General features: G+C 49.3%; 6 protein-coding genes across 6 annotated transcripts; 3 read left to right on the forward strand and 3 right to left on the reverse strand.

The window, feature by feature from the left end:
* Positions 1 to 922: 922 nt before the first annotated feature.
* On the reverse strand, positions 923 to 2,675 carry EPUS_02699 (uncharacterized protein; the record flags this gene model as incomplete). The annotated part of the gene is made up of 3 exons (XM_007807827.1): positions 923 to 1,693; positions 1,745 to 2,342; positions 2,395 to 2,675. 3 exons carry the CDS (start codon positions 2,673 to 2,675, stop codon positions 923 to 925), a joined length of 1,650 nt encoding a protein of 549 aa, XP_007806018.1.
* Positions 2,676 to 4,052: 1,377 nt separating this feature from the next.
* EPUS_02700 (uncharacterized protein) lies at positions 4,053 to 8,129 on the reverse strand (the record flags this gene model as incomplete). Its single annotated transcript, XM_007807828.1, has 2 exons — positions 4,053 to 7,848; positions 7,897 to 8,129. 2 exons carry the CDS (start codon positions 8,127 to 8,129, stop codon positions 4,053 to 4,055), a joined length of 4,029 nt encoding a protein of 1,342 aa, XP_007806019.1.
* Positions 8,130 to 8,549: 420 nt separating this feature from the next.
* Positions 8,550 to 9,737, forward strand: EPUS_02701 (uncharacterized protein; the record flags this gene model as incomplete). The annotated part of the gene is made up of 3 exons (XM_007807829.1): positions 8,550 to 8,710; positions 8,811 to 9,363; positions 9,609 to 9,737. 3 exons carry the CDS (start codon positions 8,550 to 8,552, stop codon positions 9,735 to 9,737), a joined length of 843 nt encoding a protein of 280 aa, XP_007806020.1.
* Positions 9,738 to 10,186: 449 nt separating this feature from the next.
* EPUS_02702 (uncharacterized protein) lies at positions 10,187 to 11,676 on the forward strand (the record flags this gene model as incomplete). Its single annotated transcript, XM_007807830.1, has 3 exons — positions 10,187 to 10,300; positions 10,362 to 11,081; positions 11,140 to 11,676. The coding sequence occupies 3 exons, from the start codon at positions 10,187 to 10,189 to the stop codon at positions 11,674 to 11,676; spliced, it is 1,371 nt and encodes a 456-aa protein (XP_007806021.1).
* Positions 11,677 to 12,885: 1,209 nt separating this feature from the next.
* Positions 12,886 to 13,763, reverse strand: EPUS_02703 (uncharacterized protein; the record flags this gene model as incomplete). Its single annotated transcript, XM_007807831.1, has 4 exons — positions 12,886 to 12,981; positions 13,155 to 13,384; positions 13,431 to 13,610; positions 13,736 to 13,763. The coding sequence occupies 4 exons, from the start codon at positions 13,761 to 13,763 to the stop codon at positions 12,886 to 12,888; spliced, it is 534 nt and encodes a 177-aa protein (XP_007806022.1).
* A 2,768-nt stretch (positions 13,764 to 16,531) lies between these two features.
* EPUS_02704 (uncharacterized protein) lies at positions 16,532 to 17,582 on the forward strand (the record flags this gene model as incomplete). The annotated part of the gene is made up of 4 exons (XM_007807832.1): positions 16,532 to 16,541; positions 16,594 to 16,773; positions 16,839 to 17,192; positions 17,287 to 17,582. 4 exons carry the CDS (start codon positions 16,532 to 16,534, stop codon positions 17,580 to 17,582), a joined length of 840 nt encoding a protein of 279 aa, XP_007806023.1.
* Between the last annotated feature and the right edge of the window lie 505 nt (positions 17,583 to 18,087).

Below are 18,087 nucleotides of genomic sequence, written 5' to 3' on the forward strand. Positions count from 1 at the left end.
GATATCTATTCGGTAGATAGTGAGAGCGCGGAAGTACATACACCCCATGTACATCATTGTGATGTGAAGAAGTCCCCGCCCAAGCCCGAGCCCGAGCCCAACTCTGTCGGACAGACCTCCCGAAAAGCTTCATGTACCCTGCCGTAGTCTGAGCAACGCAACACCATGCACGTCCAGCGAAGCAGGTACCGTCCGACATGGAATCTGATTTGGGACTCGAAGGAAATAAACGTTCAAATATCAATTCTTGCTTTTTTTCTTCCTTCTTATACTTACGTTGGTTAGAGTTCAGGTAGGTAGATAGGTATGTAAGATAGGTACCCGAGCACTCGTATTCGATGGAAAGTTGAGGGATATCATAGCATATGCAAGAAAGATGGCCAAAGGAGCGAAGGAGCGAAGGAGCATGCATGGGTACGGGACTTGCTTGGTCCTGGTGGACTCAACGAGAATTATCGGGCGGGTTGGTATGCACGCCTTGCGGTGAGGACGCGGGGAGGTGGGATGACGGGGAAAGGCGAGGGGAGATGGTATTTCTTTTCTTTCCTTTTTTTTTTCTTTTTCTCTTAAGACGGAAAAGGAAAGAGACACAGTGAGATGGTTTCAAGAACAAGAAGAAGAAGAAGAAGAAGAAGAAGAAGAAGAAGAAGAAGAAGAAGAAGAAGAAGAAGAACTTGTAGCTGGAATCGTGTGATGCTGTACATATCTTTTAGGGCTTCTGCCAGAAGAAGCTGTGCTGGAAGCACAGAAAGAAAGCCCAAGTATGTGCTGGATTGGGGATATACTGTTGGACGTCTTCCCGTCGACTGCTTGGGAGTGAGCGGGACTTTTCAGAAAGTTCTGAGCAGCCCAGACCAGCATATTCAAGTAGCTATCCAATATGAGCAAGATGCCACAGGCCCCATGGGCAGGAAATTGGCGATCAGATCTTCTTCTCATCACCAGTAGACCTCTCCCCGCTGCTCTGCCGTTCGATCCTCCGCTCCTCCACCGAGCCACCCGTGATCCCCTTAGTCTCTACTTCCTCCCCTTCGCCAGCCACACTACCATGCCTCTCCACATCCAAGATTCTCTTATGATTGACCTTGGTCTTCCAGGCCGGGGTCCCGATCCCCTTAATCCCGTGCGGATCCAAAAAGATCGACTCGACCTCCTCGAGCGTCTTATTCGCCGTCTCAGGGAACATGAGGAAGACGTGGATGAACATGGCCACGAGAAAGACGCCGAAGAGGATGTAGACTTTCCAGGTGATGTTGACGAATGCAGGCGGGACGAAGTAGGCGAGGGCGAAATTCATCGCCCAGTTCGCAGAGGTGGAGAGGGCGACCGCCTTGCCGCGCACACGGAGGGGATAGATCTCCGGCGGGTAGATCCATGATACGGGGCCCCAGGTAGGAGCGAACGATGCGACGAAGAGGTACGTACATGCGATAACGGCTTTGGCGGGCGGCCCGGAGATGCGGGTGCTGGCTTCAGGGGTATTATTGACGCCTTCAGGGCCAGCGTACTCTCCGTACGAGGCAAGCAGGCCGGCGTTGGCAAACATCCAGGTCGCCATGAAGGTTGCCCCCACTAAGAGGGTGGGACGGCGGCCCCAGCGGTCGACAAAGAGGAGGGCGGGAACGGTCATGACGACGTTAATTACATATTGGATGGAGGAGGAAAGGAGGAGGGCGGAAGTGGAGTCGGCTCCCTGGAAATCTGTCAGCCAGTCTGGTCAACGATTGGAAGAGGTATCAAGTACAGTCATTGTGAAAACGTAGGTGATATAGTACATCATCACATTCATCCCTGTGAGTTGAGACCAGATCTGAGTAAAGACACCAATATGGGTACGATTGATCATGTTGGGTTTCAGCAGCTCTAAGTAGGTTACGTCTGCATTCTGCCGCTCGAATTCCACCATCTCTTTGATATCCTTATATTCGCGGGCAACAAAAGGATTATTAGGATCGCCTTTTCCGTGAACAAGGGCCAAGACGGCGTGGCAGTCTTCCCAACGATCTTTGCGTGCGAGCCATCGAGGAGACTCAGGTAGCATGATCATGCCGAAAAAGAGGCCAATAGCAGGAAGCATCTGTAGTGCCCATGGAACTCGAAAAGCTTGGGGTCCGTCGAGGAAGGAACAGCCGTAGCTGATATAGAACATGATCATGATGCCCCAAGTGATAGCCCATTGCTGGGCACCGATTAATCTGCCTCTCGTCGAGGGCTTGGCCAGCTCTGCAATGTATACCGGTACTTGGGCGGAGCAGATGCCGACGCTGAACCCATTGATTATCCGCCCCACAATGAGCATGCCGATATTCTGCGAGGCGGAAACAATGACGCTTCCAATGACCCTGTCAAGCATAAGCAAAGATGCAGAGTTATGATAGAAGAAGCATCAGATACCAGACCACAGCACCGGCCATGATAGCTCTCTTTCGTCCCAGAATATCAGAAAGGAAGCCCGAGACCAAGGCTCCGAGCCAAGAGCCTCCAGGCATAGAAGCTGTAATACCTCCTTGAACATCGGGTCTTGGACCGGCGCAAGAACGGTCGGGCGATTGGTCAAAGTAGCATCTATACTGCGGCGTACTGATGATGGCAGACATGGAAGAAATATCGAAGCCGAAAAGACCACCGCCGATGACGGCGATAGCGGCGATTAGGTAGATGTTTCCCCAAGCCATGATTACAATTGGTGACTTGCTGCTAGAGCTGAAGCTGAAGCTACAAGTGAGTATCAGGTAAAGGTGAGGTCAGTCAGGTCAGTCAGGTCAGGTGGAAATGGGCAAGCGATTGGGGGCAGCGATGGATTTTATGAGAGGTAAGTGACAGCATTGAACCGGAAGCGGTCATTTGCTCGCTCATGCAACCTTGAATGTGGCATAGCATACGAATAACAAAATAACATAATCCAGGGATCAGGATTTTGTGGGAGGTGATCGGCAAAGGAGACGCAGCCCCATGTAGGCTATTGTCGTGAATGCAGACTGCATGGTTCTGATATGGCCGTTGTTAGGCGGGGGGAAGCAACTGTGTGGGTCACAAGGAATGCTTCGAATGCTTCGAATGCCGGCATTCTCGAGAAGACCTTTTCCAAAGAACCGTGAAGCAAGACGTAACGTGAAACAAGCTCGCCACAATCCTTCTCTGGTGATGCTTGATGGCCATGGATGAGAAAGATCATACTTGAATGGAAGCTTGTTCTCCACTACTACCCAATGCTCTCGTAGTAGCTGGCCAAAACACCAGGATATGCGAGATTGGGCCACTGGTTTTTGGTTTTTGGCTATTGGCTATTCCCACAAAGGACCAAGGAGCAGCCCACTCTGTAGCATAATCCGTTGATCATAACCAGAGAATCCATGCGAGCAGATCACAGATCAGCAGTCCCTCTAACTAGTTAGATAGATAAGCTCCACTTAGAGCGGCTTGGACGGCAACTCGCTCTAGAGCGCCCAGTTACCCACATGGTTCAAGCGATGAGTTACATAGTCTTTGTCTGGAGGGGTGTGATTGGTGTGACCAAGCTGACTTACAGAGCCAATGCGCTTGCTTGGACCTAAAAGACAAGGGTTACCCGGGCACCGAGGGAATGGAGGATTGCACTGCATATTGCTTGTGCCATCACACCGGATGAAAGTATGTAGTATGTAGTATGGACGTGTTTGCTGAATTCCTTCCACTTCCTAGGGTAAAGGTGTGAAAGGGGCAACATCTCCGAACACGAAAACGGGCAGAAGGGTGTGAAGGCAGGTGAAGGCAGGTGAAGGCAGGTGAAGGCTAGCTGAAGCGAGATCTACTACGTAGTAGAAAGAATCTGGATGGATCCCTCTGCTATTGGCCTGCTTGCTCACGGGTTCGCATTCCACGAACACAGCAGGCAAGACGCGAGACGGTGGTCAGCGTTTCTACATAGTATGTTCATTCTTCCTTTACTCGAATACGTATTAGCATTTCTTCCCATGCCATTATCGGCCTCTCGTCAGGCGTCTCATTTTAGTCATCGTTGGGTGCCCGTTCCTCATTGCAAGCCGTTCATATCGTCCACCTGCCTCAACCTCTCACATTGAGCCCTCATCCTGGATAGTGCGAACGAGTACAGAGAACTCCTTCTTCATCCATTCCAGGTATCCCTTCCAGCTCACCAGATCTCCACTACTTTCGCTACCCGACAATTGGAACTTCTTGTCGAGCTCGAGGCTGGTCCGAACAACCGCAGCACTGGCTTCGGCCAATTTCTCAATCTCCTGCTTGACGGCATTCTCTTTCGCTTTCTGGCTCAGAACCACCTTGAACTTCTCGGATAGTGCTCCTAGTCTGCGCCACGATTCGTCGGGGTCGACCACGGCAAGCTTTCCAATCATCAGATTACAGAGGGTACGGATGTCATGGTCATCTGGAATCCCGTCCAGTATTCGGTCATAGATCATGGGGATGGAAATATGGCTGAGCGCTGCAGGTGTGTCCAGGAGTGCATACAGGGTCTCATAAGCACTCTTTCGTAAATCCAGACCGTCATCAACCGTAATTTTGAAAGGTCCAAATGAAACCTGCCGAAGAAGTTCCTGTTTGATATGAGTATCTGCCAGCACAACGGGTAGGATCTGTCCAAGCTCAGGCACCACCATATCAGGTTTGTTATGAATCGCAGAATTAAGCGTAGTGACTGCTAGTCTCCGATTGCCGATTTCCGGATCATTCAGCATGGTCATCAGTAGAGACACCATGGTGTTTTTCATAAAAGCATTATATGCGTCGCTTGAATCAGCAAGCGAGAATCGGAATGCTGTGATCACTGTACCGCGCACCATCGGCTGTGGATCACGAATATACTGATGTAGCTCCGGAAGATAGGTGCCGGGATCAATCATTGCCAGCCGGCCGATACATTCAGCTCCCACCGCGAGATTGTCCTCGGAGTTGGATGCAACAAACAATTTCTGCCACAGCTCTTTGGCATATGGGGCCAAGTTCCTCGCAATATTCTCCGGATGCTGCAAAATCTCCTTTACCGCGTGCAATAACAGATAATCTGAACCGGTAGATTGACCCATATTATCCAATATCAGAGGCATGTACGTTGGTATGTTGCTGGATCCAGCACTTCCCAAGGCCACCGCTGCAGATACCCGCACTTTGTCCGACTCCGACTCTAAGCTTTCCAGGAAAATGGATGGTTCAACTGGAGACGAAGAACCCGTCCGAAGGCCCACTTCCCCTAGCACGGCAAGCGAGAGGCACTTGTTCTTTTCGTTATGGGATGACTGCAACTCCTTCCGAAAGTCAACTATGCCAACTCCAACATGAGGACCACCGTAGACTACCAAGGTACCAATGCATCGTCCTACAACGGAGACCTCACCATTGATTCCAACAGCAAGGAAGCCTTTCATGAGTGCAGCGCCCGCGCCTTGCTCTCCGATGACTTTCACCAACAACAGGAGAGCTTTGAGTGGTGACCCAACCAAAGGTGAACGAGCTATGGTGGTCAGGGCTTCGACTAGAGGCTCGCCCACAATCTTGGTTGGATTGGTAGGGATTATGCGGGCAAAGATGACGAGAGTGGGAGTGAGTAGGTGGAGATCAGACACATTCAGTAGTGGTAACAGAAGACTGGTTAATTCTTCGATCGTTTTCTCGTCGTATTGTGCAGCCGTATTGGGATTGAGTGCAAGGCTCTTCAATGCATCCAGACATGCCCATCGTAACGATCGATCGGCTTTGCGAAGGTGCGATCCCAGCTCGAGCGACACATTCCGAACCCATTCTGGGGGGACGTTGTTGTGAGAAGTTACGGCAGCGGCGCTGGTGGCAATAGCCCGAGCACTGGACAGCCTGGTGGTTTCATTTGCGAGTCTTTCTTTGAGAGTATCGAAGCCTTTTGACCGCATGCTGGGTTTGAGCATCTTAGTTGGTGAGGTACGAGCTAAAAGAACACCAAACACTTGTATGGCTCGATGGCGAACCTCAAGATCAGCATTATTATCCGTGATTCTTTCTGATATCACCTCATATAGCTTCTCTAGCTGCATAGCAAGATCTTGGTCTGTCGTTGGTAATCGAGGTGGGGTCAATGCTTTGACGAATTGCTCCAGCGCCCCAAGCGCTTCACTTGACACCTTATAATTTCGGTCTCGTACAGTGCTCGTTACCCCTGGGATGAGGGCGATGACAAAAGGAAGGAGTATGCTAGTTGAGGTTGTCTCGGTGATGACACTGATCAAGGACAGTGTCTCGATTTGCAGACTGGCTGCAGTAGCAGAGGCCGTTGAAGCTCCACTCGCAGAAGTGGACGCAGGACCTGATGGTTTTAAAGCATCCGCGATGGGATCTTCCACATGTTGTAGATAATCTGCGATGGCCCCGTTTCGAGTGAGTGTCAGGCTTCTCAGCATGCTCACCCCTGCCTGTTTGAGTGGTATGCTAGCTTTCTTCCAAATTTTGACAAGCGCTTGTACAAGTTTCGGAGTCAATGCTGCCAAGTCAGCTTGAGGACCCGCCGCTGGTGAGGTAGGGATCACTGGTGGAGATGACTGCGAGTGTTGAAAGGCGGTCAAGTCCAGGCTGTCCAGACTGGCATCGGAGTCCTGACGTCTTCGCTTTCGCGAATTGAAGGATGGTGCCGCAATTTCAAACGAGCCCTCGGTTTGTGTAGAATTGACAAGGGCTCCTTGGCCCGTTCTCTTAATCATAGCTGTGATAGCAGAGATAATCTCGAATTTGACGTTCTCCTCCCGCTCTAGGTGCATTCTCGAAATGAGTATGGGAGCGACCTTTTCAAAGAGTACGACACTGTCAAGTCCAGTACCACTGGAGATGACGGTATAAAGAACCTTAGCAGCGCATCGACGGACTTTCCAACTTAGGTCGTCTACGTCGCTGAAGGCATCGTTGTCGTCGAGATCCGCAAACTCGTCGTCTTCGTCTTCTTCCGCTTCCTCCGTTACCCCATCATCACTCCCAGCGTCCTGGGCATCGTTCATATCCTCGTCTTCAGCCTCGGCGACATTGGGATCGTACTTGAGGTATCGTAGAGCTGCATTAACTGCTTCGGACATGTATCGCTGCATGTCGGCGCTGCAAGAACCAAGTAAAGCCTCTAACGTGACAAGAGTAGCTTCACGTAATTCTTCTGTCTCCTGGTCGGTTTCATGATCCTCATCGCTGTCTGCCGCCAGCTCGTCAAATTCTTCCTGACTTACAGCACTCAACACAAAAGGTGCAAGTGTCTTCAGAAAGGGTCCGAACTTGGCTGGGGTTGAGCGAGCTAGAGCTCCGATGGTGGCAATTAGATATCTTCGATGACCCGGTGTAAGGTGAACACTTCGAAAGCTTTCGATTAGCTCAGAGACGAAGTGACTCAGTCTCTGATCGCTAAAATACACCAACAGAGCGCCAACACCTGCCAGGGCTCTCTTTTTCACCACATTTCCGGCCTGTGGACTTTCAATGATAATCATCACAGCCTTGCTCAGTGCTGCCAGCTCCAAGTCATGTAGCATAGATCCGTAGCACTTGACTACCTCAACAAGCACATCAATAGCGTCGGTACTATAGCCTTGGACAGGATCCATTTCCAGCAAGCCTCTCGGAAGCTGTGGGCTCGGCTTATCCTGCGGCATGACAATGCGGCCGACCAGACGCGGAATGAGTACCTTGCTGACTCCACCATATGCGGTCTTAACTTCACTTGATGAAGGCCCCATTGGCTGTGGTTGTGGTAGAGAAGAGATGAGTGTTCGGAGAGCAGTGTTGGGCACTGAGACATCGATGGAATTCGAATTGGTCAGATTCGTGATCTTCTCAATGACCGGGTTTATGGTCTCGCCCGGTAACCTGGTCGCGAGTGGACCCATGCTTGCAAAACTGTCAGACCCAGCACATAAGTTTAACGCAAGCACTCACCACTTCAGCGCCTGATTCTGCACTTCTCCATTCGTATCAGTCAGTGACTTCAGCAGCCCGTCAACAATCCGTGCAGCCGAGTTGCTGTCATTGGAGATGTAGCTAGAAGCTGGTGCCACAAGGATATTGCATAAATCACTGAGGGACATGAAACGTATGTCAGGGTCCGGGTCATGTAGCTTTGGGAGAAGATTCGCAAGAGTCTGCGCTGCAGAGGCCCGATCTTTGGCCATAACTGTCTCAAAGCAAGGTGAGTGGTGAATAGAGGAGCACGTTGAAGATGAGTGCTAAAGGGTCAGAGCATGGGCACAAAGAGCAAGCCCACTGCAATGCTTGACACAAGAGATGATGAGGGAGGGACAGACTGCGCACGCAGACCTTTTGACTGCCAGCGCTCAGGAAGGCATGCAAATCATGAGGCTGACAAGTTCCGCAATTTCATAGACACTTGACAAGGAGCGGTAGGTCACCAATATGTCCAATATTGTGGGGAGTTGGAGATGGATGCCTCCAACGGCCTTAGCCAATCAGAAGCTCGTATTGTTTAAGCTTGACCGGAGCTCTCCCTCCGTCATCTTTCGCTTTACCTAAATTCCCTCAAGCTCAAAGCATCACAACTTCTTCCCACAACTCACACCACATTACAACACATCATGGTACTCCTTCGAAATTCGGCTTATACAAGTGCGTTTCGGGTGCAGGCTTACAGGACAGCTCGGGCTCGAGCTGCTGGTCAATCTTGGCGACAAATCGGACAACGCTCCTACGCTAGTGGTCATGAAGGAGCGAAGAAAGCAAGCAGCGATCTCCCTTGGTATGCTACGTTCTACCACACTATTCCATCAGTCTACTACATCCTTACAACCTTTCATCAAGTATCTGAAAGTAGCTTCCATATACTAATTACTCTACAGGCTGATCGGGTCTGTGGCTGTCACAGTGCCATCGGCCACATGGCTCTGGCAACAAGGACCTAAGAAGAGCAAGCGCGATGCCCATCACGGCCATGCAAGTCATGATGAGCAGAAAGAGGCTGGAGGAGAAGAGCAAGAAGGACAAGAAGAGAACAACAGGAACCCTGAAGAGACCGATGATGAAAAGCCCCAGGACACCGAGGATTCAAGACAAGCAAATGACGAAGAAGAAGGTGATGATGCAAAGGACAAGAGAGATGATGGCGGCGAAGAAAAAGAGACAAAAGGCGAGGAGGACAAACGACCTATTGGGGAAACTATCAGAAACGAGCCCCCCAACGAAATTTCGCCTAGTGAGAACAAATGGTCGTCCGGTGATGAGGGTCTGAAGGAGGGCGACAATGATGCGGTCCAGAAGAAGTCTCAGCAGATCAAGTCAGTGGATACTGATGCTGATGAGGGCAAGAAGGATGGGCCCAGCGCCAATGTTGACAAGGGCCACGAAGGCGAGCAAAGGGGGACTAGAGTCACAGAAGGCGACAAGAAACGCAAGGTTAGTTATGCCATGTCTGCAGTATCGCCTTGCAAGGAGCAGTTCTGGTCTTCTGGCAATCTGCTCGCCCCAGTTCAGCCAACATACTATTGCTCTCCGATTCTCCCCTGTCTCTATTTCGAAATACAGCAAGCATACTCTCGCCGTGTTATGCTGCAATATTCCTACCCTATCATATATCGTTATGGCACATACCGCATCCTTTTCTTGTGTTTGTTCTGTACGATTTGCTAACCTACTTTCAGGCCGAGGATCCCCGAAGTAATTCAATGAACCCCAACATGGCCGATGAGAGAAAGAGCAAAAAGCCAGAAGGAGTTGTAGATACGGCCAAGATCACAGGCACAGTGGACGTCAACAGACCGCTTCGATAGGCTGGACGGATGTAAGGAAAATGCGAGGCCTATAAGACGCTGCCAAAGTTCAGATCAGTGTCAAAATCTGGTCGATGTCTCCAGGTCGAAGATTTTATCCTTGCAGAATTGTGTGGACACAATATCTTCCCGCTTATGCTCATTTCCCCTAACTAGTTTTTCTGATACTAGTACTCCGTAGTAGTAGTGAGACCACCATTGCCAAGACCTACTACAAATCTCCGCAAGTCTCCGTATAAATAAAGTTGTCAAGGGTCCGCCGCCCGCACTGAGGCGCGTACTCTGCAGGCACTGACAAATTTACGAGAGCCTGCAGTATATCCCCTTCGTGTTGTTCGCTTCTACGCCCGGACTTCGTGTGTGTTTTGTTCTCTAGAGCCCGGAAACAGCTTCTATCCAGGTTTGGCGCACTGACACAGAGCGACAGCGCGTGGGAACAACTTGGAGGCATGGCTCGGCCGCGGCGGCATTCAAGCAATCTTGGTGCTGATCCCAGGGGAGATACAAGTGCACCCGCTATCTCGACTCTAACTCCATCTACCTCGCCTCCATTCCCGTCTCCGGTATGCTGCGCTGTCCAGCGTCCTCTTCTGCGCATACCAGAACATTGCTAATCCCGTATAGTCCTCTGAGAAGTTCTACAAACCACACTCCAAAAGGCGGAAAGCACGCTCAGCATTGAGAAGGTGGAAGCAGATTTCTTTGCGACACACATGGCTCAATCCATTGATCATCGTGTTGGTTATCCTTTGCGGTTATGCCGTAAATCCCTCAAAAACAAACCCTCTCCATAAAGCCATCCTCCTCTCCTACCCCATGGGCCCGGAAACAGAGGGTGGTCCTACCATGTACGGTAAAGGCCGGAACGATCTTGCATTTGTCGCTTTCTATACGATCGTCTTGAGTTTTACGCGCGAGTTCCTGATGCAAAGGGTGATCCGGCCCTTGGCCATACGATGTGGTATTCGAGGCAGAGCCAAGCAATCCCGTTTCATGGAGCAGGTATATACAGCGATATATTTTGCCGTTTTCGGACCGCTGGGGATGTATATCATGTCGCAGGGGTCACTGTGGTACTTTAACACAACGGCAATGTTTGAAGGGTATCCCCATAAACAGCATGATGGTATCTTCAAGGCATATTATCTACTGCAGGCAAGCTACTGGGCCCAACAAGCCATTGTCTTGCTGCTGCAGCTGGAGAAGCCGAGAAAAGATTTCAAGGAGCTTGTCCTGCATCATATGGTGACGCTTGCGCTGATTGCGCTGAGCTACCGGTTTCACTTTGCAAAGATGGGGATAGCTGTCTACATCACCCATGACATCAGTGATTTCTTCATTGCTGTAAGTCCTCCCTCACGAAGGCCTAAACCAGTCCTATGCTAATCCATTCACTCTGCAGACATCCAAAACACTCAATTATCTGGACTCTCCTATCGTCGGACCCTATTTCTGCTTCTTTGTCCTGATCTGGATTTACCTCCGCCACTACATCAACCTTACCATCCTCTACGCCACCCTCACTGAGTTCCGCACCGTTGGCCCCTTCGACCTCAACTGGGAGACCCAGCAGTACAAATGTTCGCTCTCCCAATGGATCACCTTCACCCTCTTGGCTAGCTTGCAGGCCGTGAATCTGTTCTGGTTATTCTTGATTTTACGGATTGCGAAAAACTATGTGTTTAACGCTGTGAAGGAGGACGAAAGGAGTGATAATGAGGAAGAAGATGAGGATTTGAAAGTAGGAGACGCGGTTGGGAGCGTCACTGCTGCCGCTAAGGATGGTGTGGAGGCGGCGAAAGAGGGGGTGAGGAGGAGGGTTGAAGGGAGCCCGGAATCACAGATGCAGACTGATGGCCCAGCTGCGCCTTTGAACGGGAAGCCTGTGGGTGGGGAGACGTATGCGAAAGAAGCTGTGGAGAGGAGGAAGAAGCGGTGATATTGAGATGATATTGCATTTTTGTGGTTTTCGATATGGTGTACGGTTTTTCTGTACAAACTTATCGACTTCTTCTGGTCCTACTCTATATCACATATATTAGCGAAGCCAAATTGTGTACTTTGCAGTTCTGGTTGGATAGTCATAGCATTGAGATCCTTATTCAGGGGTGTTTCCCTGACAAGCACTTTCAATGGAAATGTCTTGAAAATGATGAGAAGGAGATAAGTATAACATGAGAAGAAAGTGAGGTTTCATTCATGACAACTGTTTAGATAATCCTGTGTATGGAGTGCTCCAGGTATATATATGCTATCTACATCAGAAAGACCAGAACAGTGATCTAAACTGGGCGCTTGACTTGTTGAGCCGATATCATGGAAGGCTTCCGACCTTAGAGACTGGGTTATGGAAAAGTGGGAATATTTAAAGATTATCTTTTGGTAGCTGCATATATGACTGTGACAGGTTCCATCGTAGTTAATGGATAGGGAGATGAACGATTAGAGCAGCCAGGGTAGCAAAAGCATAAAGGATACAGGGCGGTTCTAAATAGTCTATGAGAAGGACTGGCAGGACATGAGGGAGAATTGCTTGATGATTCGGAAGTGTGTATGGGAGCGTCTTTCTGTTAAGAATAAACATAGATGCAGGTGCAGAGCAGAACATAGGTTAGCCGTTCCGAGAATAGGACAAAGAGACCTTCAATGTTGTAAGGGAATGATAGGAGAGCAGAACATTGAGAATCATGTGACACAACCCAAAACACACCTTTCCGGGAATTGGTACTTGGCATTGATGAATTGTACTACTACTAACTAGTACTAGTCTCATCTTTTCTTCAGACAACAATCCCAAGTGACTTCAGCACCCGTCTTCTTCTGCCTTCAATATTTGACTCTTGCGTCCCCGCTGCTGGTTACTGAAGTTATTCGACTCGCTGTATTTTTCTCCCCTCAGCACACTGACTTCCAGTCATGTCTACCGGTTCTTGTAGCTAGCGGATAACAGGCCCGCTCGCTCTCCAAAGGCCAAGTGCAGAGATCGAAGGGACTCTCTAGTATCTAGCATATGCGCTGCTGCTGTCGATGTCTGGATACTCCCAAAAGAGGGCTAGGAAGATAATCAAGCAGGCAATGTTATCCGCATTTATCATAGCGTCCCGGTGTTGAGGAGAGTTAGCCAGGACCTGGCACAATTCAAGCCCGTTCACAATGTACCTGCCCGTCGAGTCTCGAGGAAATTGTGGGAGATTGACCGGAAAATACGGTGGTATATTGTTGTTCTCCAAGCAAACATCCACAGCTACCAGATCAAGGAGTCAGCAATGACCCTCACGCAGGTTGATTGGTTACTCTACCTCTGAGTTTTATGTGAATTAGCTCATGGAGCAATGCGTGGGGCAGAGTGTGACACAGATCACCCAGCCATCCGTCCCTCACTATGTCGACTTCGTTCAAAAGGCGCCCCCAGCTTACATATCTTCCTGAAGGTTTCTCGTATGTTGAACGGCTCATTATGATGGTATCACCTCCGAGCTGTGTTTCAGCCACGAGATCCGCTGGGCTCATCGTATCGTATGTTGCGAAACGCACGGAAATTCCCTCCGACGACTCGAGATCATTGGTGCAGAACTTAAGAATGTGTCTTTCGGTATAAAAGCCGTCGATCGACCCAATTCTCGTCTTTTTCAGCTTGGAAACAAAGTCTATTGCTAGTCAGTACAAAACCGCTGCCTCAAATAACAGGCTCACCTTGAAGTCGTCCTATTGAATGAATGTTGGTCGAGGCCGCAGAACCCATGAGCAACCCGATTATCTGTGTTACATGTGGGTATTGTGCTGCGACTTGTTCATAGTTTTGGAGAACAAAGTCAGCTGCCCACACCGCAATCTCTACCTGCTCAATGGCTTTTCTTGTTCGCTCGATATCCTCTGTAATTCAAGTACAAACTTAACGTCAGCTATGCCAGTGGAGGGGGACATGGGAAGAGAATCCTTTGAAAGTTTCCTCTACATGACTGTCCGATGCTAGGTGTGTCAAAGAGATCAGTACTAACCTGCCGGGACTACCCTGGGCACGGCCATCTTGACGATCAGAGATTTTGAAAGTCGTCAATCTGCTGGTTGTGACTCCGAAGACAGTCGGAAGGTGGACTACTGGCTATGGTGGATGCGAGGAGGCTTCTTTGGCAAGACGTTTCTTGATGTTGGTGCTCAGCTATGCTTCCAGTGACAGGTTCTTGACTTTACTGGGTTTTCAAAGAGGTCTTTCTGCATGTTCACCAGAAAAAGAGCACCCTAGCACCGTCATGGTTAAGGGCGAACGAGGAATGGTCATTCATCACATGTTTCTGTCACGATCTTAGCGCCGGCGAGCTCGTTTTCATTCATCTACAGAAGTAAAGGACGGTTCTCAGCTAGAGAATACTACATGTACCCAGTCTATCTGTTCTTACAAGAAGTATCCATCAAGGACCTACAGGCCCCCGGCTCAAATGTGCACGTTTCATGACATCCAAGCACGGACAGAGACATCACTGCCCACCCACTGACACGTACCTAGCCCTTCCTCGACACTCCGAACCATGATCACCCTACAATACTAAGAAAAAGTAGCATGAAAATCCAGATGATGACTCAAAATGGAACACCTGCCACTTCGCGTTAGTCTCACTCTCTATATCTTGGCCCAGTGCATTGCCTAAGGGGAATTACGCGAAGCGGCAAGTGACAAGGAGAGAAGAGACAGAGAGAAAGAAAGAACAACGGACATATGATTGTGCTCATACAGTGAGCCTGCAAGCAACTGGATGGCTGCAGTGTGGCATCTGACATTGGTGTGATTGTTCTGCCAAGCAGCAGGTAAGACAGGTGAGATGCACACAAAAACGGTTGATCCGCTATGGAAAGGTGGATCCCACTTATCCTCTAGGTCTACAGATTATAGAGAAAGCCCGGGAGATTTGAGCTAATCAATTTTCAATGCCAAAGCAGCGTAGACTGCCATTTACTTAACCAGATATACCAGAAAACTATGTCTTTGAATCTTTACACAATCGAATACCGATGCTAACTGGCATCAGGTCATGCCATTCAGACCAGCCTGCCCTGCCCTACCATTCAAATATACCGTTTTTCCAGCCTATCCTGCCCTACCATTCAAATATACCGTTTTTCTAGCCTATCCTCCCCACCACAATCCACCATGGCTGCTCTTCATCGAATACGCGGTAGCCCTGGAACAACTCCCCTCCCCCGCCCGCAAAAGAACCAGCACTGCACGGGTACACAGTACGCAACATCCAAGCCTCTCCCTTATTTCCTTATCCACCTCCTTGCCATGGTCTGGAACCCCAATTTTCCACCCACCTTCCACGTAATATCGAACCAACCCTCTCACCTTCCCCAGTAAACCGAAAGATGACGTGCTACCGAGCCTCTATCCCTAGATTCTTAAGCACCGGCTGCCATATACATGGTTGGACGAGATATGAGAAACATCAATCACCCCGGAATTTTAAGTAGTCGATGCATTCCCTCTTTAAAAGAGATCTCTGACAATGGACAGGGAAAATCGGGCAAATGGTTACAGATCGAGAAGACGAAGGGCGCATTGTCGAGCAGAAGACAACGTCGAGAGCCGAATTGCGAGAGCCAAAGCACAGGATAGGAAGGACTCCACATCCTCGACGAGTCATTCGATTTCTCAAAAGAATGGGAGAGGCGTTCTTGCTGATTGCTACTGGGGAGTCGGCATCAATTTATATCAACTAGCGTTTGAGCACCCCGACGATGCGCTGCGAAACATCTGAATATACGAGGGATTGCCAACCGATGGCGTGACCCGAAACTTCCCTGCGCTAATGATACATGAGATCGCTCATTACCGTGTTGGAGGTATGTAGCAGCCTAGTCTACAGAGTACCCCACGCATGCTGACCTGTTCCGACAGCCATCGACGTAGAGTATCATGGCATGGGCAAATTGATTGATTGATTGAGTATGAAGTCGAGAGAGCAGTTGCAAAAGAGCAACGGAAGCTAATCTACGGAACGCCAAGCGTTACGAGCACGTGACATACTAGTAGAGCTTTAGGAGGAGCCGCCAGACGGCTTTCTCGAGCAATATCCAAGGCACAGGCCTGACGAATAGACCGGGCTGTGCGTTGCATACAACTTTGAGCTCTGCAGAGCAATTGCCCAATCATCAGAAGATATTACCAACCAATGAAATGCGGAGAGTCTTGCATCGTTGTTATCTGGCCGGCTTCTTGTGTTTGGCCAGAATGGGATCTGACGGGTCGAGAGGCCAAGAAACGAACTTTCGTTCCTCGGATGAGCCGCCACCATGGGAAGCAAATTTGTAGATTGAGAGGCTGCTTAGGTAATCCATATGGATGCTCCGGAGTAGGTCTAGCGCTCAACCTCCAGACCACTTTCATTCTCCATGGCCTCATCGATCCAGACGCCGATGTTACCTTTTGCTGCAGGAATCCAAAAGCCTTGTGGTTGTTTACAGGCAGAAAATTGAAAAGCCGCAATGATGGCACTGTACTACACCTTCAAGAAACCGTCTTCTCTTTCACTCGTAGTTTGGCACCACCTGTTTTCGGAACGAAAACTTTCTTTGTCCTTTCCCCAAGACTCAAGACGCCTAGTACCTTTTCCTACTCGCTCTTCGAAGTGAACTATCATTGCGTCAAGTGATAGAAGCCCACTTTTGTATATCTTGAGTACCCCTCCATCTCTTATTCTGGACGATCAAGACCACATGTCACCAGAGACAGTATTGCGAGACTGAAGGAGATCGACCTCACCGCACGGACATCAACAATAACTGCTGGCTTTGACGCCATGAGCATAAGTACACTATGATAATATCCCACGGAAGCGCCAGCTAATAGTTGCAACTATAGCAAATGAACAATACCAGCTGGTCCGGGACGCATTTGACGAGTCAGATGCTGTGCTTCGAATTGCCAGGCGAATTCTTTCTGGCAAACGCGATTGTACGGAAGTAAAAGAGATTGTTGCCGTCTTCCTAGGTGAAGATAACACTGTGCCTAACTACTGGGCGACAGTACAAAGTATCTATGGTACGTAGCAAACATCTATGGCTTTGAAATGCAGTGTGAAGTCTTGATACTGATGATACTTCTAGATGTGGTTGTTGCTCTTGAGACCAACATTCCCGAAAGACGATTTTTCAGGAAAGATCTCATGGACAACCCATGGGAATGCGCAGACCGCTCTTTTCGAAAACCTTTTAATATATGTGTCACATTCGCTCGTACAGATGAGCCTGCCCAGACGAATGCTGGGCCAGGTCAAAGTGCCGTACAATTGGCATCGGCTAAGCGAGGCAGAATTGCTATACTACCTATTGCGTATCAAGATCCTAAATACTCGCGGCTCATTCGAGATATAAAGCCATATTCCGGACTCGATGTGGACACAATGTTGAGATGTATCACGCCAACCCTGATTCACCAAAAAAGTCATGCAATAACCAATTGTAAGTGTATATGCAGTGGCAGGCCTTTTAAAAGCCATGCACATTCCAATCCACCCCTTGCTCAATTTGGGAACGTGCGTTAACTACCTGATAGGTAAACATGCCGTACTACCTCGAGTGGGTATTTCCGATGCAAAATCCGAGCCTACAGCCTTCCAATTGCAAGAGAGCAGCTCTAACGAGTGTACAGTCTGGGGCTTCCAGCTCTGTAGAGCCTTGGGCAATTCAAAGTATTGCAAGTATGCGCACATGAACGCAGAGAGCGTTGCCACCATATGTCTCTTCTTATATCTACTAGTGTCATGGCCGGAGTGGGAACTTTTATCCGGCCGAGCTGTGAGGAGAACGGAAGTCGCAGGATGGATCAAAAACTACGAGATGAACAAATGATTGCGGATTTAGCGAGAGAGTTGCATGAGATCGATGATGCGGAAGAGAAACCTTTCTGTCTCAATATCGGAATATGCTCATCGCTGATTCCATGGAAGGCCCTGAGAAAAACTAGGGATCTCAAGAACGAGGCTAGGATTAGAATTGGTGGCCATCTCATTTCATCTGGAAGACCGAGAAGGTAGTCGTGTCGGTGACCTCTGGTATGGCATCGCTCAGACAATCATCCCTGTACCAAATCACTGTCTCCCAAGGACTAGCTATATAGTATAAGGGTTGGATAGATGCGCAATACTTGCCACTCATCCTCCCAGCAGATTGATCCCGTCCAGGACGCCGACACTATTCTCGTTGGTGTCTTCCCTTTCAGCCTTTCAGTTCAACGGCAGAGCGAGACTAATCGACGGATATTGCAACGCCCATATTCTCAGATACCTGGCTGGCTAGTGAGATGACGGAACCGAGGCTGAAGCCGCAGCTTGTTCATTTGAGAGGTCGAGATGTG

This window comes from Endocarpon pusillum (genome assembly GCF_000464535.1).
Source record: "Endocarpon pusillum Z07020 unplaced genomic scaffold scaffold7306, whole genome shotgun sequence".
NCBI lineage: Eukaryota > Fungi > Ascomycota > Eurotiomycetes > Verrucariales > Verrucariaceae > Endocarpon > Endocarpon pusillum.